Raw genomic sequence first — 26,337 nt, 5'->3', positions numbered from 1 at the left:
AGGGCACGATCGCACACACGACATTTTTGAAAGGGGAATTTCTCCTTAAACGATACCTAAGGAAAAATATTTCCTGACCGTTCGTGAAGTATGAGCGAAAGTCAACTGGCTGGGCCTCGTTGACAAGGAGCTCATAGAAAACCTGGAGACATTGTCCAATTATTAACGCTTACTGATTGCCTTTTAGTCTCCTCCGCAGCCGTTTTTTGGGATGTCACGCAACGCTCCCCCCAAAGAAACGGCTGCTCACATCCGAACCACATTCTTTTCCTTTTGTGTTTGTGGTTTGTTTGCGCTCTGTTAAACAGACCAATCACATAATAGCAAAGTGTGAATGACGTAAGCTTTCGCGCGAAAAGGTCTGCGGTGCGGACACACGAGGGATTTCTGGTTTTTGTTTCACGCCGCACGTCGCCAAAAATAGGCGGTGTTCGCAGGTTACGATCATGACGGACGAAAAAAATTGTAAATGAAAGTCCTAAGTACAAGTGCTTCATGTGCTCATCGCTATGTTCAGCTATAAATGAGACTATATATTTTCTCCAAATGTCAAATTGTAAGCGTCAATCAAGGGCCAAACGCTTACTACAGATTGTAATCAGGCCGGAAAGAGCGGCATTCAGAACTCGATGTCAACAAATCGAGCGAAGCTACTTGATTTCCTGGTTCCTTTATTAAGTTAAAATAGATATCTTCCTTCTCGACAGTAATTTTTTAAGTTGAAAGCTTCTAATAATTAACTTGAACTTTGAAGAGTCTTCAGCTACATAGAAAGCTCGTGCAAGCGTCGCCGGTATTTTTCGGCGTCCCTAAACAAAAGCCGGAAATCTGTATGTTTATTTGTGACATCTCCCACGACGGAATACAAAGATAAAAAACATTCCCTGATTGGACAAGTTTCAAAGGGCGAATTTGGCGCGAAAACGTTGTTGAAAATGGAACGGAAGCAATGATTGGCTAATTTCGTGAAAGGAATGTTGTTCGGATGTGAGCAGCCGTTTCTTTGGGGGGAGCGTTGCGTGACATCCCAAAAAACGGCTGCGGAGGAGACTAATCGCCTGTGTGTACCATCAAATATTTTCTTATATTGCCATGAAAGTTCCAATTTAATTGTCTGACAGTTTATCCTATTTATAAGTTGCGTGATTCAGGGAATCTAGGAATAATAGAAATCGGAAGCACGTGCCTGACAGTCTCAATTAGTTCAGCCGATGATTACCAGTTAATTAGCACCAGATTGTAAACGCGTTCCATCTCATCAACAAAACATGTAAGCTTGCGTGTCGGGTAATATTCCGTGATCAAAGAAACTGTTTAGAAAAGGTTGTAAGCCAATCAAATTAGATTTCGCTAAGTTTTAAGCCAAAGAACTGATGTTTCAGTATTTGAGTGAACAAAACAGAATTGCTAAAAGCTTTTGAATGAACAAACAAAATTGCTAAAAGCTATGACACCAATTGTGTAATAAGGCATGCATGGCTCATAGAACGTTTGTAGAGTGGGTGGGTTATGATGTTGTTTCATTTTCCTCTGACATTGTTTTGAAAGCCGCCCTCCCCCCCACCCCCCTACCGCCCTCCACCCCTCTTCCTTAATGTTCTCAGCAAGTCAAATTCGAAAATGTCACGTGAAAATGCGGTTTCTGTAGCGATCGTAAATGAAGAGGAGAAATATCGGGCACGGAATGAGCGAGTCCACAGTTTTTACTATATCTCACTAGTATAGTTTTCTGTAACTTGTCTTTGTGTTTAAACATTCGTTTACGGTTTGAATTATTTTACTTTACGTATACCATCGTGCAATAGTTTAATGTTTGTGTTCAGTTGCAACCTCCACGCCAAGCATTATTTTTTAGAGAGTCGACGTAGAAAATGAAAAAAAAAAAACGTGCGCTAAAATAACCTGCAATGCAGGCGTTTTTCCTGGACAAGGGAAACCCCATGGGCTGGTTCGAGATTAAACCAGCCCTTCCACGGCCAGCGTCAAACAGAGTGAGATCTGACTACGAGATTAATTTGACCCGCTCGGGCCGAAAAAAAAGGACAAAGAGTACAAAAAAGATAAGAAAACAACAAAGAGACGAGTTTGGTGGCTCAAGAGACAACCGCATTGCAGCCTAGCATAAAGAGTGGGTCCCCAATAGGTTTGGCGGGATGCGGGATTTGGCTTTTTTTCGCGGTGATATTTGGGATTTGAGCAGAAAACAGGGGCGGGAAGCGGGAATTACACTTACGAGCGGGAGCGGGATTTTGTGTTTTTCTGGGGCTGGGATGTGGGATTCGCAACGGGAACAGAGCGGGATACGGGATTTCAATTCTTATATAACCACATAAATTGTTATTGACCAGCGCAAAAACCACAAGCTGGCAGAAACGAACCTTTTGTGTATATAGCTGTGTCAGGTTTCAAGTAATGAATAGCAACAACTCTGTACCCTGTCAGGTTCTGTCAAACGTATCCATTATCGCTTGACCACGTTAGTATCATGAGACTGTATGAGGTATTTGAGTCCTATTGCAATTATTTGTGTTGACCTCTGACATCAATGACATCTGTCCATTTTCGACACTTGCGTCTGCAATCTTGGCCCCCAGATCCTTTCTAGTTTTTCTAGTCTTTTTACCTTTTTCAGAGCGCTTGCTTTGTTTTGGGCAGGATGGCCACACCGAATGGCGGTGATAGTGATTTACCGAACGAAGTATACAACATTACGAATTGCGTCACCATATATTACGAAAAGGATTTGCGAGCAGGAATGCCTTCATTCAGAAAGAAAAGTTCTGAGCCCAGATTTCAAGGAAAGTGAAGACGCTGAAAGCTTTGAAAGAAACTGTCAAGTGTGTTTACAGGCCATCTCTTAAAGAGAGGGGTGAATAGGTTTTCGGATCGACGGATTTGGCCTTAAAAAGCGCTCGGATTGTGGATTTTTGCCGTAAATCGAACGGATTCGCGGATTTTCAAAACACTGTGCGTGGATCAGCTGTGAATTTTGGCGCGGATTCCGGATTCTGCCTGTCTTGATGTTCCTGTCTTGATCTTGGGTTCTAAACGAACTTTGGATCATAGAACTTTCTTCAGCCTTGGTCGCTATGTTATTGAGTTCTTCCAAATTCTTATTTTTTTCGAACAAAGCTCATTTAAACTCAGGTGTGAGACTGTGTTATAGTCATCAAGCATGTTGCCTTCTTTACTATTTGTGCGAAATTACTAGTGACAATGGCATTCACATTTACCTTTCCGGATGCAATTGTGGTTTCGGATTTGAAGAAAAATATTGGCGGATCGACGGATTTGGCGAAAAAAAGGCACGGATCGGCGGATATGCATACCCCTATTCACCCCCCGCCTTGAATATGGTAATGAACAATCATTTTCTTTCACTGATACGTGGACAAAAGAAAGGAAAACAGTGAACCGTTTACAGAAAGAAACGTTATAATTATTTGTTCTTACTTGCCTGCTAGCCATTGAATTCTTTTGTGATCTTTTATGCGATGTCTATTTTTAAAAGGTTTCTGTGTTAGTAATTAAATTAATTATTAATTTAACAAATTAATAATTAAAGCAGAAACGTCTCTGAAAAGTGGCCGGGATCGGGATTTCCAGGTAAAAAATGGCGGGATGGCGAGATTAGCAGGAAAAAATGGGCGGGAAAGCGGGATCTGAGAACCCTATTGTGGACCCTCTAAAGACTGTAACATAAGCAAAGAACAAAGATGTTTTCCGCATCAAATGACCTCATTTAGGGGTTTTTAGGACATTTAGGACAAATGGTAACTTTATACTTTTATACTATTATATATGCTAAGTTCAAACTCACCCTCTGCTTGCGTTGGATGAAGCATTATTGAAATCGATGACACAAAAATGAGGAGGACAGAAACATTCATTTTTACACCGCAACGAACGTCTTAAGTTCTCAAGTCTTATGGAAAGTAATGAGCTAGTACCAGTTGGCGATGTGAAGTCGACATAACAGCTTATTACAAGTCAACACTGTCTAATAAGAGATGGCGTGTTTTGCCTCAATCATTCAGAGCTATATTTCTTCTCATGTCAGTTTGACTCCTCTTGCTCTTACTAAGACTTTCCGTTTAAATGACGCACTTATTACGTCAACAAAATATTTCTATCTGTGGGTTTCTCAACTAAGCTTACAGGAAGAAACTCCTTCTTGCGCTTGCTTATGAGTGAATGTTTTATTCTAGTGAAAGATACGTCCCAAACTCAATTTTTTAGCAATCACTTAGTTAAAAACCTTCAATTTCGACGGTATTTTCCGTGTTCCCTATCTTTATTTTGGTTCTTTGTTAAGAATTAAACATTGATTTTATTGTTTTCATGTTATTAATTTTTTTGTTCAGAATTGTTCGTGGTAAAGTTAGCGTGAATGTTGAATACATATCTATATCAGGACGTTATTGCGATTTCGACTGTTAGCTTAACCCTTTGAATACCAACTACGCATATATGCGTAATTAATGGTCGTGCTCTTTGTACCACTTGTGACGTCATCAATTTAAATGTCATCAGATGTTCTTGATAAGCAAATAGTAGTGCTAGGCTAGCCCTTTCCGCACAATGGTCAGGTTTAGATATCTACGACATTCCGTCGTCGCAAATCGAGAAACAACGTTATCAGTTTTGGTGCAAAAACGGTGGTAAAATGGTCCACAACGCCTATGATTGATCAAGGTCCATTTCTAGGCTTCGCCCGTAATTAACATCCAACTTTTCACTGCAGCCAGAAAGAACATACAATGCAAAAGGTAGCCAGTGTTAAAGGGCCGAGAAAAACAGAAAGGAAAGGGCCAACAAACGAAATTGAGAACGGTTAATGGCAAAAAAAAAAAAAAAAGAAGTCCAAATTTTGGCTTATGCGCATGCCCGGAATTGAAGTTTTGCCCAATTTTGTACCTAATCCTAGAAAAATCTCTCCTTTTAGTAAAAAAAATGTTTTTTTTAGCAAAACTTAGGCTTATTTAGCGTCGTGGCAGCTAAAAAATCTGACTAAACGGTTAAAAACGGTATTTTTTGGCGAAAGTTTGGTATTCAAAGGGTTAATATATTCCTCGCCTTTGATAACGTTTTGACAAAAGGCAGGATGTTGAACATTATATTTTACAGCCCCGCATGCATGCGATTGTTATAAGTTAAAAGTTAGTTAATTAATCAAACGCCATTCAAACAACTGAATTTAAATTTATGCTTTTTCTTTTGCAAACAGATTGACAGATTGCCTGCTTCTCATTTTGCCATACTTTTAAATTGGAAAGAAAAAAAAAATATTTTCAGGCGCCAAGTTACGCTTGCGATGTAAATATGGCAAACTTTTTTTTTGTTCCGAAGACCTTGTATTTTGTATTTCGATAAAGCAACAACTCATGTCTTTACTTTCACTCAGTTAAAAATCTTAAATTCTCATGGTATTTTTCGTGTTCTCCACCTTTGTTTTTGTTTTTTATGGAAAATTTCAACATAAATTTCGTTGTTTTAATGCTTAAAATATAGTGTTGTTTAGTTCAAGGTGGCTCAAGATTAGTTAACCTGAATATTGAATAAATAGCTATGTTAGGGCGTTATTGCAGCTTCGAGCTAAGCTTGTATCCAATTTAAAATTAATATTAATAATAATAATATTAATAATAATAATAATAATAACATAAATATTTATAAAAGGGAGTGATATTAAACATTATATTCCGCAGGCCTCCATACACATAAGATGGTTACAAGTTAGCTAAATGCCATTCAAGAAACTGAATTTACATTATGCTTCATCAGTTTTCACATCTTACGTCTAGGGGAAAGTGATAACATAATATTGAGCTAACACAAGCTGGAAACATGGAGTCGAAATATCAGCTCATTAGAAGTCCTGTCTCAGAAGAGATGGCGTGTTTCGTCTCTGGCATTCAGAGCTATTTCTACTCGTGGCAGTTTGACTCCTCCTGTTCTTACAAAGACATCCTGTTTAAATTACGCACTTATTATGTGAACAAAATATTCCTATCTGCGGGTTTGTCAACTGCGCCTACAGGAAAGAATTTCTTCTTGTAGGCCTGGGTGCATGTTTTATTGCAATGAAAGAAACGTTGCAAACTCATGTTTTTACAATCACTCAAATAAAAACCTTCAACTTCGTCGACATCTACCGTGTTCCCTAGCTTTGTTTTGGTTCCTCATTATGAATTAAACATCGAGGTCGTTGTTTCCATCTTAATAAGTTTTTTTGTTCATATTTTTTCGTTATTAAGTTGGTCTGAGTGTTGAATACATATCTATAAGAGGACGTTATTGCGACTTGGTCTGTTAGCTTAATATATTCCTCGGTTTTGTTAACGTTTTGACAAAAGGCAGGATGTTGAACATTATAATAAACAGGCCTCCATGCGTATGATTGTTATACGTTAAAAATTACTTAATTAATTAAACGCCATCCAAATGACTGAATTTAAATTTATTCTTTTCCTTCTGGCAAACATATTGTCCGTTTCTAATTTTGCTATACTCGTGAAAAAATATTATCAGATGTCAAGTTACGCTTCCAATGTAAATATGACAAATTTTATTTTTTCGAAGACGTTTCACTTTGTTTTTCGCAAAAAAAAAAAAAAACCAAAAACAAAACAAACAAACAAAAAAGTTTTTTTTCGTAAAAATAAAAATGCTACAGTCGAACCTCCCTCAAGCGACCATCCAAAATGTCAAGCTTAGGTGGACGCTTACGGAAGGTGGTCGCTATCGAGAGCTCAGAACTTTTTGCCGGTCAAAATTTTGGCTCATTAGCATATGGTAACTGCAGAGTCTTACCAATGCTTTATATGTCTTATTCATCAGAAAAGTCAATTTCGAGAGAAAAACCTGTACTTTTCGTTGAGAAAATTTCTATTTCTTGTCATGCGATGATGTTACAACATCTTGGAATGTGTCTTGTTGTCCAATTTTCGGTCTATAATGTGTTCAGTGGTCGCTCACACGAGGTTAAAAACAAAAAGGAATTTCAAACTTTTAGCTCTAAAAGTGGTTGCGGTCGCCTACGAGAGGTGATCGCTTATAAGAGGTTCCAAATATAGCGATCTGACTTGGAAACTTTTGGTATTTTGGAAAACTGGTCGCTTACGAGAGGTGGTCGCAACCGGAGGTTAGACTGTACACTACATGTTATTATGTCACTCTTGCTCTACAGGCAAACCGACAACAGACGACCACATGTATAATATGAGAGTTAAAATGTTAACTCTTGGTAACCACGAACTGAATGGTAATTTCATTTCCGGTCGGTGCGGAGTGGACGACGGTGATCGAGCATCACTGACATGCGCAGAATATTGACGGAAGTCATTTGTTGTTACCGGTAGCGGTTGCAATCTGTCACTGTCGTCCTTGTTATAAAAGTCCATCTCCTCATCAAAGAATTAAGAAATGAAGAGGGGTCACTAAAATATATAGGCATAGGAGTGGGGGGCTATGTATTTCTTTTAGCCATATAGAGCATACCGGTGAACACTTCCAAACGGTCTACTTACATAGGTCAACTAATACAAAAAAAATTCACGACAGTGAGAGAACGACCTCACAATACTGCGCCCAGATCGGTTTTGGCCAGAGACCTGTGCTACAACAGATACTCTGTAACTGTTGGTTTCCTTTTGAATCACTCTCGCTTTCCGATTAATCAGAGCTACAAAGATGCGAAATAACGATATCATCTCCGCTGTCAATTTCCGCATCAGAACTGCTGTCCATATCATTGTCACTGTTATCATCTTGCAGCACTTCGTGCCGCTGAAGAGAGACATGGGTATCAAGTACCTCACCCATTCTGATCAAGGCATGTGCAGTGAACCGTCGCACCTCATCATTTTTCTCGCTCTTTAATTGAAGGTTGAAATGACTGACGGATACTTGTCAAGCTCCTGATTGCTTAATTGCCCAACTTTACCAGTGCGACAAGCAGTGTTCCAATCATAGTCCTCGAAGCATTTCTGTTGTTTCTGCTTGCGTTTCCTGTTGTCTCTGCTTGCATTTCTCACGTCATGTATCTGTTTAAGTTTGCATCCTGTCTTGCGGGTTCTTTAGCATTATTTTCTTTTGACATGCTTTTAATAATACAATTCTTTGCTATTTCATTCAAACAGTATTTTTGGACTGAGCGATTTGCATGGCAAATATTGAATGGCAATGTGAGGCCTGTTCTCATTATACATTTCTTTCATTATCTATATTTATGTTTCTTTATATTTTATTTCTTCCATGCCGGCTGCCTTGGAATTCATCGCCAAAATTGTCAACTGGAACAGAGAGTAACAGCGAAGGCTATTTTAAGTACTTGTATAAGGACCTAAAGCACGAAAAGCCGAAGTAATTCAACAGAATACTCCCAGACATGTACAGACATGCACAACCTAGACTACGAGTAGTCCCTCTTTCGCTTAGTCCGTCGTGCGTGACGCGAAAGAAAACCGCTAGAAAAAACATGGCCGCGCGAAATCCTTTTACGCAACCATACTTTTTCTCGCGGTTTTCATTCGCGTCACGCACGACGAAGTAAGCGAAAGAAGGACTACTCGTAGTCTATGCACAACCCTATTTGCTGGATAACTTTACAAGGAAAGGAAAAGAAGATTTCAAACCCAAAAATATCATGAAAAGGTCAAGCATGACATGAGCGTGCTTTCTGAAACAAATAAAGCCTCCTGTTTTAAATTTATGAGAATGTCCCCGACACAACTAAGGCCTAATCATATAGGCATTGTGTCCAAAGGTGTTAAAAAATTCGAAAAAATTATGTCCCAAATGAAAAAGGAAGAAAATTAACATCCCATCTAATTTGGGGACACTTTTTAACAGAAATAAACTTAAGCCATGGGCCAGTGAGCAATATCAGTATACCAAAGCAGTGCAAGAGGAACTTGCTCAAATGAAAGGCGATGTCAGTGACAAATAAGAGAAGTTTTTAAGCATAAAGCAAAGTCTTGACCGAGCCTTGAAACGTTTGCTAAATAAGACAGGAATGAAGAACGGAAGACAAAAAAAAAAAAAAAGAAAAGAAAAGCTGAAAAGGGCAAGAAAGAGCACCTAAACAAAATCCAAGAAGAAACAAGGCGTAAAATCATCAAACGTGATTCTGAGGAAGCTGACAAGTGTATTACAAAACAAATACTTCTGTTAAATGAACTAGAAAAATTGAGAGCAGACTGGCACAAAGCTCGATTAGCAAGCCTCGTTAACAAGGAAAATTGGCATCCAGGAGCAAGGATATGTGCACTTGCGCTTATGCAACGCTCACCGATTAAGAATTAGAGGCAAACTGTCATAAAGAGGAAGGACATAGCGAAGAAAAAGTGAAAAGTGAAAAAGATGATTGCAAAGAAAGAAAGAAGTGGTGGAGGATAATAAAGAATTCAATGAAAGAAATTAAGTGTCATTGTCAGAGAAAAGCGGGCAGTACCAAAAGATCGAGGTCGGCCGTTTACCTTCATCTTTTCACAGTATAAAAGCTATCTGAAACGATTAACAGCCATGACATTTAAAGGAATTTTATTTAGTTTAACATTCTGAAACGCGTACATGAGTTTTTCTAAAACAAACATATATTTACAGAATTATTGCATTCATGTCTGGATGGAACAAATGTCTCAACTATCGAGTTTAGAGGTTGTACGTTTAATTTAATAAATTCAATCCTGAGTTTATCCACGCTCACTTCCATCCAAATCTCTACAAGTAGGCTCCTCAGTCGTTATTAACAGACTGGAAAAACTTATCAGAAGAGAAGTTATTCTTCGCCGTATTTCTTATACGTTTAACACTAACGGCAAGTTAATGTTTAAAACGAACCATGGTTACGTGGCATGTTTTGATTTCCCAACAGAAACACCTTTCGAGATAAGATCATTACGTTCCATCCAGAGTTCTGGCACATTTAAACAATGAAACAATATTTACACCGACAGGTTATAACTATATCATGCATTCAGAAAGAATGCTTTAAGTTACTAACACAGAGGTTTTTACCCTAAATTCCCAAGGTAATTCACATTAATTTGCTTTGATTTTGCCTCGCTACGCTTAGTGTTTGGCTTAAAAGCCTCGCGTCACATTCTCAAGCAATCCTAGCTAAGCCTCGCTCTCACATCTTTTCTCGAGTTCGTATTCGAGTTCACTATTTTTTTCAGTCGAATGTCTGTGTCCTTTTTGATTGGTCAGAGTGATTACCTTGGTTGTCGTTTTACCACGATCAGTTAAAAACCTCTCTATGTGTTCAACATTAAAATATGTTGGATAACTCATTACTAAACGTTGCATTGTACGTAACATAATTAAATTAGTACTGCACTAAGATGGCGAATGAGAAAAGTTAGAAAGGAGTATTGATATTCATTACTAACATATGCAGAATCAAATAACAAAGGTACTGGACGTATATCTATAAGTGACAATTGTCTGTTTAAATACCTTACACGATGTTAGCACTACAGCTTAAATATATTTACAAAATTAAAGTAAGGAATTTGATCATTCCCTGAAAGATGCCTGTCTGTGGAAATAACTTCGTTGCCTGGAGTCTACCACAGTGGAGTTAACTAAGGAATATGAAGACTAAGATTGCCAAATAGTGTCCTAATGACGTAAGGCAAAATCCTTGAAGAATAAAACAAAGTTTAATGTAAATCGATCTGATAAAAACTGAAATTTTCATATCAATCTGATCAGAAGAGTTGAAACACCAAAAAAAAATTGAGACAGATGTTGGGCTAAAAGAAAGAGGAGACTTACAAACTGAATTGTTTCTTGGTTAGATTACCAAAGGAAGAGTTTTTTTGATAGATTGAGGAAACAGGCAAAATGTCTGGAAGAGATTTCTTTTGTTGGCCTCTTAATATCTACATTGTGTACACACAATTTACCAGCTCACCATGCTGCAACAGAAATCAGCAGCCTTGGAACTTTCAGAGATGAGATAATTTCTTTTGTAAAATCCGCCATATTGTACCTAGAGAGTTCTACCACCGTCATTCCATATCAGCCGGCTATCGCATCCATTGGTACCACGGCGGCTAAAACCGTGAGCCAAAACCTTTGTCACGCCTTGTGTAGATATTTCACAACGTCACCTGCTTCCTGTCATAAATCCGACAAAACTTTAGTGGTTTGTGTCTTTGAAATAGCCGCTAGTGTGGCTTAAATGCAGGCGTTTAGTGTATGTTTGTAAAACTACCTGAAGAGGTCTACTACTAGTTTAGTGTTTAATTTAATTTTAAAAAATGTAAACCAAATTTAAAAAGAAACAAAAAGTTGTAATTTAAAAAAAAAATTGTAAAACTTCTCGGTCTGCTTATACTACAGAAACTAGGCTGTGCTACTAAGTTAAATTTACGACAAGTTACTATTTTATGCAATTGCAAATTGCTTGTATAATGTCTGGGATGTCAGCAAATTTTTAAGTTTGACTGTTGTCTGGGCAATAACCAAACATGTTTACTAAAGAACTTTTGGCATTCCCTACAGGCGATTACACTAGATACATTTTTTGAGAAACCAAATCGAACAAAAACACAGATAAATATACAAAACAAAAGTTAACCCACACCAGCTAAAAACGTGTATATTGTATATTGTATACTGCTTATAATTTCAATCAAAACTGGTTAAAAAGTGTTCAATAACTTTTAAACAATTTAAGCTAAACCGATAGGAAGAGCAGTTTTTAAGATAAGACAAAGCAATGGTTGTTCCTTGCAATCAAGAAAAATTGTTACTCTGGCTTTCATATCAAATTTCTTTTTTAAGTCTATTGTCTTGAGGAATAGAGGTTATGAAAGTTTTAAATCACACTCTATTTCCTTCTCTATAAACGAGAGCAAATGGATTGCTGAAATCACGAAAAGAATAGGCCTGCTTTGATTCAATATCTTTACTGCAGGGCCAAACAAAGTTCTCAGAAGCTCTCTTAGAAGACAAACTGTACAAAGTTATAACAAATCAACTTGAGCAACTAATTTCTTTAAAGACTTTACTTTTGTTAAGAGAATGCGAGTTACTTTGCTAATGCTATTCGCATTGATGTTATTGCTATTCATCTACTAGCTCACTGTACAGCGTTACAGTGTCTTGCCTAAAAAAAACACAGCCGTCTTATGTCACGCCGTTAAGTCTTCTCCCGAGAAACGCCTGAAACTCGATGTGCATTTTGTTTGTTTATAGTAGTCAGGTTGTTCGTAATCCAGGTTTAAGAGTTGATGGAGGTTTAAAGCTTTCTTTCATGAGTAAAGTATTTCCTTTGCTAATTTTTAGAGGACTTAGAGCTTGAAAGACGTCGTCAAAAGTTGAGAGAAAAAAAAAATGGCTCAAGTTTATAATTGAGCAACACTAATTTTGGACTAGCTTGGTCATACTTTGAACAACCACGCCATGGTTAAGTTTTACTGTTGGTACTCATGTCGGAAAGTAATATCTCGCTTGGCACTAAAAGAGACAATGATCTAAGTCTCTTGTCACTACTATTCAACTGAAGCTAACTGAAACACACATATGCTATGACCGGATTAGTCAGTACTGCAATATCGGGCAGGACAATCAGATAGGCCTGATAACTTGTAGATATAATAGGAGCCGCAGTTCTTTACTTGAATGGGGAATGAGTATTCACAACAGGCAAACCTATTAATGCAGACGTTTCTTGTGACTTTACCCTCAGCCACTGTAGGATGACCACCACTCAACCAGATAGGAAAGGCTGCATCACAACGGTGCATCGGTGGACATGTGGTCACCATTTTTGTGCCTGCAGCTCCTTGGAAGCGATACCAGCCATTGCGTGTGCGGTCACATTTGCCTTCTTGTGCTACGTAGTCATATCTTCTTTCCGCGTCTGTCAGATTTTGGTAGTTCTTACATATGTCAACTAAAAAACAAACAAAGTAATACGTAAATAACTGTCCCCTGATCTGTAGATATCTCTTTCGTGCTGTGTTGCTGTGTGCTACTTGTAGTTTGAATACAGTCACTTTATATATTTTGTTCAATTTTACATCACTTTATTACATCCGGTCATGCACAAACATTTCTATATGATTTGTCTTTGTTTCTATTTTTCCTGGGAACAAGGTTGTTAAAAGATCTCGCCTCCGAAATATAGCTTCTACAATAGGTATTAATTACCACCTTTTTGTCTGTTTATACGAGAAAATCTTCATATTTACATTTGAAATTTCCAGTTCAAATGCTGTTGGGTAACCTGTAGGTAAGCCATAGGTGAATAAATTTGTCCTTCAGGCGATGATATTTATCGGTTCTCAGTGTAAGAACATCGCAATCAGCGCCAGTGTTTCTCCAATAAGGTATGTTTACTCTCTGGCATTGGATAAACCGCTGGAGGAATATCATGTGGGATACTTTAATCAACTATGTAGCGGATTCTAACTTCATGCCACAGATGGTGTGAAATCGGCCCTGAAGCCATACCCACCCGGTCAATTCCCCACCTGTCCCCCTTCACGAGATTGGAGGCTATGACCAAGGAACTACACGCCTAGTGTGTTTAGTACGTTTAACTTTGGCTCGTGTGTCCGCTCACAGACAAACTTTTCTAAGGAAATATGCTGTAAAGAAGGAATTAAAACAGTTCTGCTGGAAAAGTAAAAAGGATGAAAGTTTCACAGCAACTCGTAAAAAAGGTTTATCTTTCGGTTTCCTCGTGGCAATAATAGTCAAAGACGACTTTCCCTTTGTTTTCCCTTTTCCAGTGGCTGTCAACTTCTACGAAATACACCTTTTGATTGGCTCCTAATCTTTGTTGACATTGCTGTTTTATTATTTACATGAACTATAAGGTTGATGAAGTTATCTGTTACGATTACCTGTTTCACATTGTTTGCCATTAAATCCTGCTGCGCAGCTGCAGTTGAATCCGTTCACTCGGTCTGTGCAGGTCCCGTTGTTCTTGCAGGGATGACTTGTACAGTCATCGATATCTGTTTTAAAGGGATAAGGTAGAAAGTTAATAACGGTCATACCGTAAAATACCACGTTAAAGCCTCCCCGGATATAAACCCTTCTATTTGCTAACAGAAATATTATTCCAGATATAACCCCCCCCCCCCCCCCCTTCATACGAGCCCGTCTAATGTATAAATCAGATAACGTTCTGTTCCTTTCCAGTTGTTCCAGTCACACTGGTGTTTTATAGATGTTTTGAAAACATATTCTCCGTTTACTGTGACTCACAATAAATGTGTTATAAATGAAATGGTTCTAAATGTAATAGTATGTTAGCTATAATTCGTTGCTCAGATACGCTATATCTCGTCATTCCAAAACAATATTTCTATTTCGCTTATATGGCCCCCGGAAATAATACCCCCGCCCCCGTCTTTAAGCCCACACAAACCCCTTATGAAGTTATATGAGCCCAGGGCTTTAACGCGACATTTTACGGTATACGATAGAACCCACAACAACAATATCTGCAAAATAACCAAAAATGCATATGATCGTTTATCGGCCCAAACTTTCGCTCCTTAGAGACTTGCATTTGGATAGGTCAATTGGACAGAATTATGGGGAAAAAAAGAAAGTTTTGGAAAAAATTGTGCTCTTCTTTAATCAAAAATGCATAAGCAAAAATATCTGTGAACATTGCTGTTTTATTATTTACACGAACTATAAGGTTGGTGATGTTATCTGTTACGATTACCTGTTTCACATTGTGTTCCATGAAATCCTGCTGCACAGCTGCAGTTGAATGCGTTCACTCGGTCTGTACAGGTCCCGTTGTTCTTACAGGGATGACTTGCACAATCATCGATATCTGTTTCAAGGTGATAATGCAAAAAGTTAATAACGGTCACATTCGTTAAAGTTAAGTTAAAAGATACAAGACTGCAAACAACTTAGAAAGAGATTAAAAACCGTAGAATATCAATGAAAATTAACTAGTTTTGGCTATAGCTACCTGTTTCACATTGTGAGCCATTAAATCCTGGTGCACAGCTGCAGTCGAATCCGTTCACTCCGTCTGTGCAGGTCCCGTTGATCTTACAGGGATGACTTGCGCAATCATCGATATCTGTTTTAGAAGATAAGATTGAAAGGATTAAGATGCAATAGCTTCTGTTGATATATTTGACGGAGCCCGGCCCGGAGCAAATAGGCAAAAGAGATCACCAACTAACTAACTTTCAGAATTATTTGCTTTTTATAAAGAAAAACAAAACATCTTTATCAGATATCCATCATTATCATAATCCAGTCCGAGAATGGCAACGGATCTGCTCCTTGAAATAATTATCTCTGTTCCACAAACAATTTCTTGCTGGGTGGGAGTCTTCTGGCTCTGAGCACACGCTGTCAGTTGCACGGGGAAGATAGAGCCTGTTTGACTGTTAATTATTACTCGAAAGAAGATAGCAGACCTGAAACCCATCTTTGTAGCTCTCGGTTTCTTGACCTTCGTAAATGCTATTGCTGTTTTAACTCTAAACAAATAGTTTTGCGCGGATGGAGCCCGACTGGGTTTTAAAACTAGGCTTCTTCTTTATGAAGAGCATCTCATAAATTAAACAGTCTATATCCATGTCTTGAACGTTATTTTCGCTATGGGGACGTTTATTGCCGGAAGGGTTTATTAAAACTGACAGTGCTGGTTAGATTACATTAATAGAGAGGTATGTTCTGCGGCATTTTGTAATAACTACGCATTTTGTAATACCTTACGCATTTTGTAATAAAAGTTGCAGCATTTTGTAATTACCTGCAGTATTTTGTATTAAATGCAAACGACGCATTTTGTAATAAGAGCTGCAGCATTTTGTAATAAACGTCAGTCTACGCAATTTGTAATAACGTGGTGACGCAAATTGTCTCTTCACACGATAATTTCACCAAGCATACAGATTGGCTGGATTCCTTTCAACACTGGCTAAATATAGTTTGTCAAGTGCTCTCTTTTAGCAGATATTGGGAGCTAAACAACCCACATACTTCCATGCAAATCTATATTTTCAATAAGCATGTGGCATAACTTTAGTCTGAGAGGTGTATAAATTTTGGAAAATAAAATTCTCAATTCCTTAAAAATTTCCTAAATCTTCATAATGGAGAATGGAATACCACCAGGTGGAATAGTTCCACCCATTGTCACGCAAATGTTGACGTTTTATTACTTTCTTTTTCGTGAACCTAACTTGATTCCAAGACTCGGACAAAAGTGAGAAAAAAGAACTGATCTAAAAAATCGCGTGCATCTACTGTACAAATACCCATGCAGATACTGTACTCATATTCAGTTTAAAAAATCCTGCAATAATATAATAACTGATTTTCCATCAGGTTGGTGTTGAAGGGAATCCAGCCAATCTGTATGCTTGGTGAAATTATCGTGTGAAGAGCCTTATTACAATTTGCGTCACCACGTTATTACAAATTGCGTAGACTGACGTAAAATGCGTAAGGTATTACAAAATGCGTAGTTATCACAAAATGCCGCAGAACAAGGTAAAATAACTTAAATGTAAAAGTTCGTAAAAAAAGTGACTTAGCGCCAAGGTTGTATGCATCGCAACTATGCCTTATTTTGTAGAATACAGTCTGTAATTTTAGAAACAGCCTTGAAGTTGAGGCATTTTATAGCGCGTAGATGAGGCTTATTAGAAAAGGTTTCAAAATAATAAATCGAGGTAAAACCCCGAACGTCTAGTTACCTAGTTTAGACATGTCACAACGAGCCAGGACTACCTCGCCAGGTTTAATTGAATCGAACCAGTAATTACCACTGACTGCATCTTCTCCTTCACTCGCCCTGATCTTGGCGCACGACTCAGCTGGCAACTCGGCAACGGATCCAAGGGGAACTAAAAATAGAAAAGTCAAAAACATTGTTTTTTTTCTCGGCGCTTTTCTGTCATTACTAAACACCACTATTGTTGAGCTCTCTTGACGAAAAACTGCGGGCTTCGTTCGTAGTCCTCGGGATGCAATGAGATTCTGGGCACGCCTATATACGACACAATTACTATCCTCAAAAAAAGATATAGAAGAACTGTTCAAAGAAGAACAATACCTCTTTTCCTAAATCGTTTAATATAGAACCGATCGCTGTCCGGAACAAAATCTTCAGGTCTGGTTTCTTTGGTGCGGTTGTTCAACTCACATATGCCTTGGCTGATGACGTAGTTAAAGCTTTGACATCTGACGTCATCATTACACTTGTCTAAACAATTAAGCCAGATTCCGGTCTTCTCCTCCATGAAGGTATGTCCTTTTATTATCATGCCGCGGATGGAATATTCGCCTCGAATTATACACTGCTGAGCGTCCAGTTTATAAAACAACTGAGACATCAGAAGCACCGCGATGCTCATACTTATGTCAGCTTCTGAAACTGTCATATGGAGAGAAAAATATCGAGTCTTGCATAATATGTTTCTGGCGCCTTACATAAAAAATTTACTGTTAGATGCAAGCGAGCAACTCGCTCTATTATAGCTGAGTGTCAATGAGCAGAATTAGCTCGGTGTTGTTTGTAAGCAGTCCTGTAAGTAATCTTGAAACAAATGTAAAAAAGACTATAAAATAATAATCTTGAATCAGGTAATAGTTTACTTGAAACGTATTTGTCGAATTCTTGCCCTATACAAACAACGAGAAAATGAAATAGAAACACAAAAAGAGTCTAGAATATCTCAAACAGAGGTGCGGCCTCGATCCGTTACACAATCTCAGTAACGCTCTGTATCTAGGTACCGGCTTGTGACGGAATCATTGAATTTAACTTCAATTTGTGAGAAAACGTTAAAAAATCAGCTTGCGTCCACAATAAAACTGAGAAATTTGAAAACACGGACTATGTTTCTACGGTTAGTCTTACCGTCTCCTCTACTCCTTTTCGGAAATGCTCTTCAAACAGAAATTTGAAAACGCCGGCTTGTGTTTTAGTGTGGACGGAAAACATTTTGAAAACAGGGCTTTTCAAGAAGGATGACATCACGATAATCAAGCGATTTCCCTGTCAGAGTTTTCCTCAAACACAAATCCAAAATGACCGGTAATCGGTGCGTTTTCTAATTGTTTCCAGCGTTGTTTCCTGTCGCGAAATTTCGGATTTCTTCATATTTTGCCCAAATCACTTCTATAGTGAGTAGTTTTCGAAAATATCCTTCAAAGGTCCTGAAGCGCTTTAGTTTTTTTCGTAATCCAGGAAAGTTCGAAAATCGCCATTATAGCTGCCAGCCGCCGCCGAAAATGGCCGAAAATTGTGCATTTTGTTTTCGCTTGTACAGATCAACGCGATCATATCTATCAATATACTTTGGCTAGCTCACAGCGCATTTTTTGCTGTTTCTAAAGCATTCATTTGATTAGCAAAAGCTCCAAATGTTATAATATTTTAGGCCGATACAAGTACCTTCATCGAAGCTCGTAAGTGAAAGGGCTAATTTTAGCTAATTTCAGTACCGTCAAAAGCCCACTGGTGCACAGAATTTGAAGTCGAAACTAAAAAAGTACCCCTCAAGAGACATAAACGTGTGGTACATTTTGGTAAATTTGTCATTCGTGAAACCAACATGGAACTTGGCCAGCTACATACATCAAGAACAAAACTAAGCGAATTTGGAAACCTTTTTTCGTCAATAACAGATGCTTGTAATTTGTTGGTTTTTTCCTCCTTTTAGATTGGTCACATGATTAGCTCTTGCAAACATTTGCAGTTAAATGAAAATAGACGCTGCTTTTGGTACATTGTAATGTTATGCAAATTTATTTCGATCACCGACACGTGCATATCACCTGAAACCGAAACCTATTTTCCTCCCGCCTATGTTTTTTCTTTCTTTTTTTTTTTTCTTTCTTTTTTTTTTTTTTGAAGGTGACAACTGTAGCACACATTATTCGTTCATTATCGGCAGTTTTAATTTTTTTGGAAGACCCACAGTCGAACCTGACTTCAAGAGAAAAAAAAAATTTTAAACCTGAAGCTTGAGTAAACAATCGATTACAGTTGCATCCATCATGTTTGGCGTAGGCACCACAACCATTTCATGAAGACAGGTACACTCTACTTTGATCAAAGCCTTTCAACTTGGAAAATGGATCATCTGTAAACAGTGACAATTTTGATGCCACAGACTTGAGGTTTAATCCGTAAGTTAAGTTAAGGTTAAGTTAAAGCCCACTGGCATTGTCAAGAAATAGTGCAAAACGCAAGCAACGGTAAGAGAATACACGAGGAGATGTAACACTGTTGAAAACATTCAGGAAGTTATCAGTCCGCGAGACAGAGTTATCATCGTCCGAGAGACCGAGACAATTATCAAGAAAGTACCGCTTCCTGTGAGAGCAGGTAATGATTCTCATTTTTATTCCTCTTATTGTTTTTCGTTCTTTATTTTCCAAGCCAGTATCAGTGATATTTTTTTCTTTGTTACCTTTTCTCATCTTAGTATTCATGTGTATTTACACTGCATAAAATCGTCTGTATAAGGAGCCTTCCTCAGGTCGTACACAGTCAGTATATCTATTGGTATAAGACAAATATAAGGATGCGGCAGGATGTATAAGGTCCGTATAATGATCAGTATATTTCAGGGTTGGCCAAGAAAAATACCAGGATCTTATACACTTGTGGCAGGATTCCTTAAATGTCATTATACATGTCAGTATACATCATGTATACTGTGTGAAACAGGAGGTATACTGGCAGGTCTGTGGAAGGTGTGTATACGGAATTTTACAGTTGCGGCAGGATTCCTTCTATGTCAGGTCAAATGTCAGTATACAGTACGTATACTGGGAGAATCAAGGGGTATACTGAACGTGGCATGGACAGGATGTGTACTGATTTCGTATATCTTATGGACAATGACCTCTTGTTTTTAGCTACAATGAAATTTGTTTTCGGGATTTCTAGTGGCAGGTTTTATGGGTATTCATTTTCAAATCTTCGTAAACAAACACCATTTACTTGTGTTCCTCTCTGCTGTTTATTTAACATTTGCAAATAAAAATCTACTTGATTACTATCTTCATGATCTCCTGAATGTGGTCGAAGCTTTTTCATGCTTCTTTAATTCTTAGTCTACATGGAGTTAGAACTGTAATTGTGATAAGCAACAAAACAACTATTTTACACATAAAGTAAAATGTCTTCCAATGACGTTTCGGGTACACGTCGAAATAAGTTAAAGCAATATAATTTAGCAAACTTCATCAAAATTTAAATCTGCATCATCTACACTCTGATCACTTCGTCATCACAGGCTTCGTTGTCATTTCTGTCAAAGGAAAAAAAAACAAGTCAGCTTTAGTTCTATGACGTAGACAATAAGGTTTAAGTAAATGACAAACAAAAAAGAGGAGTGGAATTTCTTAAATACCCGAAAAAAATTGCTTCCCAGACTTGTGCAGACAGTATTATTCTGTATATATAAACACCTTACCTTTCAGCTTCTTCTACTCGAACCATTTCCTCTTCTCGTCTACGTAACTCCTCCTTCCACTCATCTGACAGGGCCCATTTCAGAGTGTTCACTAGGGGCTCCTTTTCAACTGGATAGCCCGTTCTGGTCGTCGTCCTTTTCCATCTTTTATTCGTTGCCTGCTCGGCTCTTTCGCTGCGTTTGTCAAGTCTAAGAACAAAATAAACTTCATTAGTATATGCAGATCATTGTAACTTCGTGTGATAACGATCTTGCGGCCACGTTTTACTAAAAGCTACAAAAGATTTCCATTTTTTTGGCCTGTCGTGAGAAAATACACAAAATGGCAAAGCCTCTGGACGGCGCAACATCATACGCGAGGTTGTATTCGAGGGAAAAAACTGCTGCCTAAAAATATAGTTAAGAAAAAAATGCACGTTTCAAAGAGTTCTTATTGTAACTCTAATTCTGAGGTTTTTACCGATGATTTTGGAGAGATACATGTATTTTAGTATTCTGATAAGAAAACACTTAGAAATACAATTAACTGCAAAGAGAAGCGAAAGTAAACTACGTATACGCGACGTTTCGAAATCATATTAACGCCATTATCAAGTAAAGACAAGAAAATAACAGTCGAGATGTTAATTTCTATCAATTACACCTGTCACACTATAAATTAACATCTCGTGTCAAAATAACTTCGAAACGTCGTAGTTTACTGTTGCTTCTTTTTTTTAATCAATGATATTTTAGTAAAATCGATTATCAGTGTATCATAGAAGAAAGCTGACACTTTAGAATGTAGGCTAATGCAAAGGTGTTTGTTGCATGAAAATACTGATGAAAAAGATGTGACTGTACACATACAGGGTGAATTCGAAGACTGACAATCTATTTTTCAAGCTTACTTGCTTAGGAACGCTATGAGTGTTTCACTGCGGTATTTGGGGGGTCTAGAAACCCATCCTCCTCCAGATTCGCTGGCAGAGTCATCATCGTCTGTTGACATGTGATGTTTACTCAAGCTTGCGAAAGCCCGGGACTCTTTCTCGTCCTTTACGAAGTTTCTTCTTCTTTCATATTTCTAAACAAAAACAGATATCCATACCCTATTAAAACTCACTGACAATATAACAGATTTTGCTAAACATTAAGCCACGCATAGCTGTCATTTGCCGAGAACAGCAAGCACTGAAGAAAATTATGATACATGGGTCTTTATATTTTCTTAGCAATTTTTCTACATGCAATGTTAAGAGTTTCAATCAGTTCCAGTTTCAGTGACCTTTTGTACAAGGCACGCAATGCAACAGGTTTTTGGCTCAATAAGGGAATAACTGTGAGTCCACTGTGATGCCAAAAATGTCAGAACAAACGACATGTGATTGGTAAAAAATATCTATCTACTGGTCAAAAAACGGTGAACGTCAGTAAACTCGTGAACTCTGGCTAATACCATTTAGCCCGTACACTAGTAATTTCTCTCAGAATCACATACCCGTTCTTTTCGAAGGTTTTCTCTCTTCTCTTTCTTTGTGTCATCGGTTATCTTACCCAGAGCAGTTCTGCGAATATGTTCATGATACTTTTTGGAAGTTCCCAAGCATACAAAGAAGAAAGAAGAGAGCATTTCAGGTCACAAATAAGTTCAGTCGTGCGGTACCGACTTAGTTACGGACTTCTTCAAAAATAGATATTCCCACTACCATTTGCTTTAAATGGTATTATTTTAAGTACACTTTTTTAACTTGTGCTTACTTTCGACAGCTGCTTGGCTAAAGCCACTCCTTCGACCAAGTTCACTGACAATAAATTGTGTTACTCTCTGATTATGAACACTGCTGACTCTGCAAGCGCAAAAAAAATATTGACTTCTTTTAAGTCCATTTTATTTCTTGGTCTACATGGAATGAAAGCAACGTTAAGCATAGTTATGACAATAGGCCATCGGCAAGAGTTAAACTCCCCCAAAAAAGAAGAAAACAACAAATGCTTTGCTAAACGATCTCTTCATGAGTAGGTGCTTTCATACGCTGAGTCCACTAAAGCATGCTTTAACAGTTGTCACTAGCACACTTTGGTTACTGAGCGATTAGCAACGAGCTCGAGGCGTAGTGAAGTTGACTATTGTTTATAAAAAAACAAGGACAAGTTGTCAGAAGCTTTGGCTGAAACATGTACAGGGTACAAATGTAGTAGTAGAACACAAACTTTGATAAAGAACCTTAAACTTGTGGTTTTTTTTCAAACCAACACATGTAGTAACATTTGAATCATAAGTTAAAGAGAATAATGATTTTACAGTGCAAGAACTTCAACCAGGGCTGCTGTTTAACTCATTATAATAACTGATTGATCGATCGATCGATCGATCAATCGATTGATTGCAATGATTGATTGATTGATTACTTTGGTCAAAATAAACTAGCTACTGTCTAAAATTTGAGGCAAACTCACTTTGACTTAGCTTTCAAAAAGTGATTTGGATGCTTGCATAGGGAAACCCTGAAAAACTGGACAATTCATTTTATTTCAAAATTCTTGGTATACATGTACGTGTAGATTGATAGCCAACTTTATTGGCTTTAATTGGACATGCTAAATGGCGTGGGTGCAAGACACTGTGAAAGATATAGGGTAACCTCAAGACAAAGAGCTGAAAATTCAAACCAAGACCTGAGATCAACACTAAGGGCTCGTTCACACTTTGACATAAGCATAAGCATAAGCATAAACAGAAGCATAAGAAAAATATGTGTGAACCGGGGTTACATAAGCATAAGCATAAGGATGGCTATTGCGCAGGCGCAGTTCACCTCTCAGGAATCAAAGATGGCGGACAACGAAGTCAAAATTGGATTGTTGCTACTGTTAAGCCGTAGAAATTGAAGAAGATTGCTTATGCGAAGACAAACACAAAGAAAACTGAGAAAGGTCTCGATAAGAGATATTTTTACGAGAAGAAAGACACAAGGCGATTATTATAACCTTGTACAAGAATTAAAACTGAGAGACAGAGAATTTTATTTTGCCGTACAAACAAGGATAATTGCGGACAGATTCCGCCAACTTTTCATTCACCTGCGTCGACATGTTTTCAGCTGACAGATTCTGACAGAGCAGGCCTGGATTTTATTTTTGTGCATTCCGCTGACAAGAAAACTCTTTATGCTCACACTTATGCTTATGTATGCCCGGTTCACTCTCAAGTATTCACAACATAAGCATAAACATAAGCATAAGAAAATGGAAAAAGTCCCATTCCTTGTGCTTATGCTTATGCTTATGTAACTCTGGTTCACACATATTTTTCTTATGCTTATGTTTATGCTTATGCTTATGTCAAAGTGTGAACCAGCCCTAAGTGTTGACAGGATTGATGACCAAAAGGTTTTACCACATTTGGAAAGCTACACTGTAAGCACCTGGGTTTCTACTGCATGCAAAAACATACTTAAGATGCCTTTGAGAGAGGAGAGAGTTGTGTTACACATTAATCAAGTTTACAGTGTAAACAAAGTATGAAAGGCTGCGAGGGCCAGAGCTTGTGGCTTAAAAACATCAAACCGATTCAGGCAACAATGTTCACGGTTACAGATTATGTTTCATTTTGCACTGACAAAGGTAGGCAAGTTCTAGAAGCCTTTCATTTTTTTGCTAGATGTGGTGTAAACTTTTTATGCATTAATTAATCCAATCAAAATTTGAGTATCAACTTCAATGTTGTTCTGAATTTTCAGCTCTTAACCTGAAATGAGTGGCTAATAGCCACTCTGAACAAACAGAATGAACTGATTCGATAACTTCATGTAGACATGCAAACAAATTCCTCCTTAGGCTAATAACCTAAATGAGTAATAAAACTCAATTTTCAATATTTACAATAAGGAATATGGTTAGTACAGTGGAACCTCAATTTAACGAACCTCTTTATAACAAGGTCCTCAGTATAACGAACGATTTTCATGGCCCTAGTAATAGCAGACTATACGGAAAAGAACCTTGAAACAATGAAGCCCTGTTATAGTAAACATACTAAAAATGCCAATTCCTTGGCACTTCACTATATCAAAGTTCCACTGTAGTTTGACATTACTATAGCAAATTGTCTTGAAATTTGTAGTGGTCATCAGTGGAACAGGGTTTACATGTACCTTAATATAATGTATATATAAAATAACAGATGACGAACTGATCAAATGTAGATTTGACTTAACATTTTATTACCATTTAGTTTCATACTACACAACTCGTGTGCAGTACTCATCAGATAAAATTTGCCAAATGGGAATTTACATCATTACACTGATTTGAACTACACAAGTGACCATTGGAAATGTGATAGCTACAATAAGCGAATGCTTTTACAAAACAAAGGAAAGTTGGAAATTACGAATAAACTCTGTTATTATTGAAATACAAGAGAAGATTTAAAATTTAAAATTTAACATTTTTCAGGAGGAATTTGTTTGCATGTCTACATGAAGTTATCTAATCAGTTCATTCTGTTTGTTCAGAGAGGCTAACTCAGGTTTACAAATAATAAAGTACTTCTCCCAGAGGCGTAGGTTACATCGATTTGAAGCAGGCTTATATGGAGCAGCCTCCAAGTGACTTTGACAATAAATCAAAGTTCAAAGTCACTTGAAAGATTTTAAAGCAAGCTGCCCCATATAACCCCATTACAAATCGATTTAACCTGTGTCTCTGGGTGAAGTACCTTGTGAACCTGAGTTAACCTCTCTGAATAAATGGAATGAACTGATAACTTCATGTAGACACGCAAACAAATTCTTCCTGAAAAATGCTAAATTTTAACTTTTAAAGCTTCTGTTGTTACACAATAGTAACAGCATTTATCTATAATTTCCAACTTTTCTTTTCTTTTCTGTAAAAGCATTCAGTTATTGTAGCTGTCATATTTCCAGCGGTTACATGTGTATTTCAAATCAGTGTAATGATGTAAATTCGCATTTGGCAATTTTATCTGATGAGTGCTGCACACAAGTTGTGTACTACAAAACTAAATAGTAATAAAATGTCAAGTCAGATTTACAGTGCTCAGTTCGTCATCCGTTATAATCATGCTCTAGTTTACTACTGAGCACTCTGAAAACAGATCTGCAAATCACCTTGTTTCTATATAAAATATATAGAGACTGACTAGTGAAATGCCAAAATTTGCTTGCCAATATAATTTTTCAAAAGCTCTTACAGAAATAAATCTTAAAAAGTCTCCATGTTCCCCTAAATAGTCATAAATACATACATGTATCTTGTAAGCCAGGGTTCTTCCTCACAGGTTTTCCTTTTTTTCTTCAAGTAAGGATGCCAGGGATTATACATACATGTACATGTAAGGCATTACCAATTTTACTTCATCCTATGATTAAAATACAATACGCATAAAAGGTTAGTTAGTTTATGTGTAAATCCACACTGGAAAACCTCAAATCAAGCTTGCAGTGCTAAGGAAAATATCATAATAAATCAATCAGTAAATTTTACACAGTAGTTTGATTTAATGGTTTAATTCACCATCATTCCCATTGCCGTCCCTTTTGAAATCAAGGTTACATTAACTTCCAGTGTATAGCTTCTGCTTGATAAAGAAACATTTACAACGAGAGGCAATTCCATACATCTTAAGCAAACTTGACAACTGAACTTTACCCTGGAAACTTAAGCTTAACTTACTCGTACGTACAAAACAACCCGGGAAGACAACAATGACTAACGCTTTACCTGTTGTTGTTGTTGACTCGTACCTCCGTGTGTATCGATGTTTTCACCAGCTGTATGCCACCAAAAACTGCTTGAAATCGTGCACAGAGTAGAAGTGAAGGTAAACTGAATTTTGTCCGCCAAAGTAGAGTTTTTAAACAGTGAAAAAGGACCTAGAGATCGATGCAAG

General features: G+C 37.6%; 2 protein-coding genes across 4 annotated transcripts; both read right to left on the bottom strand.

The window, feature by feature from the left end:
- Positions 1-13,846: 13,846 nt before the first annotated feature.
- LOC145495929 (coagulation factor X-like) lies at positions 13,847-17,455 on the bottom strand. The gene is made up of 3 exons (XM_081475530.1): positions 17,066-17,455; positions 16,707-16,856; positions 13,847-13,979 (listed from the first exon to the last, which is right to left on the bottom strand). Exons 1-3 carry the CDS (start codon positions 17,391-17,393, stop codon positions 13,849-13,851), a joined length of 609 nt encoding a protein of 202 aa, XP_081331656.1. The 5' UTR covers positions 17,394-17,455; the 3' UTR covers positions 13,847-13,848.
- A 1,993-nt stretch (positions 17,456-19,448) lies between these two features.
- Positions 19,449-25,787, bottom strand: LOC145495032 (uncharacterized). 3 transcript variants are annotated; one of them, XM_081474610.1, is made up of 5 exons: positions 25,693-25,787; positions 21,922-22,270; positions 21,332-21,507; positions 20,442-20,630; positions 19,449-20,276 (listed from the first exon to the last, which is right to left on the bottom strand). In XM_081474610.1, exons 2-5 carry the CDS (start codon positions 22,051-22,053, stop codon positions 20,234-20,236), a joined length of 540 nt encoding a protein of 179 aa, XP_081330736.1. In that variant the 5' UTR covers positions 22,054-22,270; positions 25,693-25,787; the 3' UTR covers positions 19,449-20,233. The 3 variants fall into 3 exon arrangements, with proteins under 3 accessions (XP_081330736.1, XP_081330737.1, XP_081330735.1); XM_081474611.1 differs by lacking the exon at positions 21,922-22,270; XM_081474609.1 differs by lacking the exon at positions 25,693-25,787 and having other exon boundaries at positions 21,922-22,646.
- Between the last annotated feature and the right edge of the window lie 550 nt (positions 25,788-26,337).

Source organism: Orbicella franksi, chromosome 8 (genome assembly GCF_964199315.1).
Source record: "Orbicella franksi chromosome 8, jaOrbFran1.1, whole genome shotgun sequence".
NCBI lineage: Eukaryota > Metazoa > Cnidaria > Anthozoa > Scleractinia > Merulinidae > Orbicella > Orbicella franksi.
The sequence above is the reverse complement of the archived record's forward strand: the minus strand, read 5'-3'. Positions and strand labels throughout refer to the sequence as shown.

What these genes read in the sequence shown, in the direction of transcription:
- LOC145495929 (XM_081475530.1), bottom strand. Translation starts at nt 17,393, where the DNA reads ATGACAGTTTCAGAAGCTGACATAAGTATGAGCATCGCGGTGCTTCTG. An exon ending in TAAACGATTTAGGAAAAGAG is followed by an intron (nt 16,857 to 17,065) that starts GTATTGTTCTTC and finishes TTCTATTTTTAG; the next exon opens with TTCCCCTTGGATCCGTTGCC. An exon ending in TTGTGACATGTCTAAACTAG is followed by an intron (nt 13,980 to 16,706) that starts GTAACTAGACGT and finishes CCTTTAAAACAG; the next exon opens with ATATCGATGACTGTACAAGT.
- LOC145495032 (XM_081474610.1), bottom strand. Translation starts at nt 22,053, where the DNA reads ATGCTCTCTTCTTTCTTCTTTGTATGCTTGGGAACTTCCAAAAAGTAT. An exon ending in AAAACCTTCGAAAAGAACGG is followed by an intron (nt 21,508 to 21,921) that starts GTATGTGATTCT and finishes GTTTTTGTTTAG; the next exon opens with AAATATGAAAGAAGAAGAAA. An exon ending in CGAGTAGAAGAAGCTGAAAG is followed by an intron (nt 20,277 to 20,441) that starts GTAAGGTGTTTA and finishes TTCCTTTGACAG; the next exon opens with AAATGACAACGAAGCCTGTG.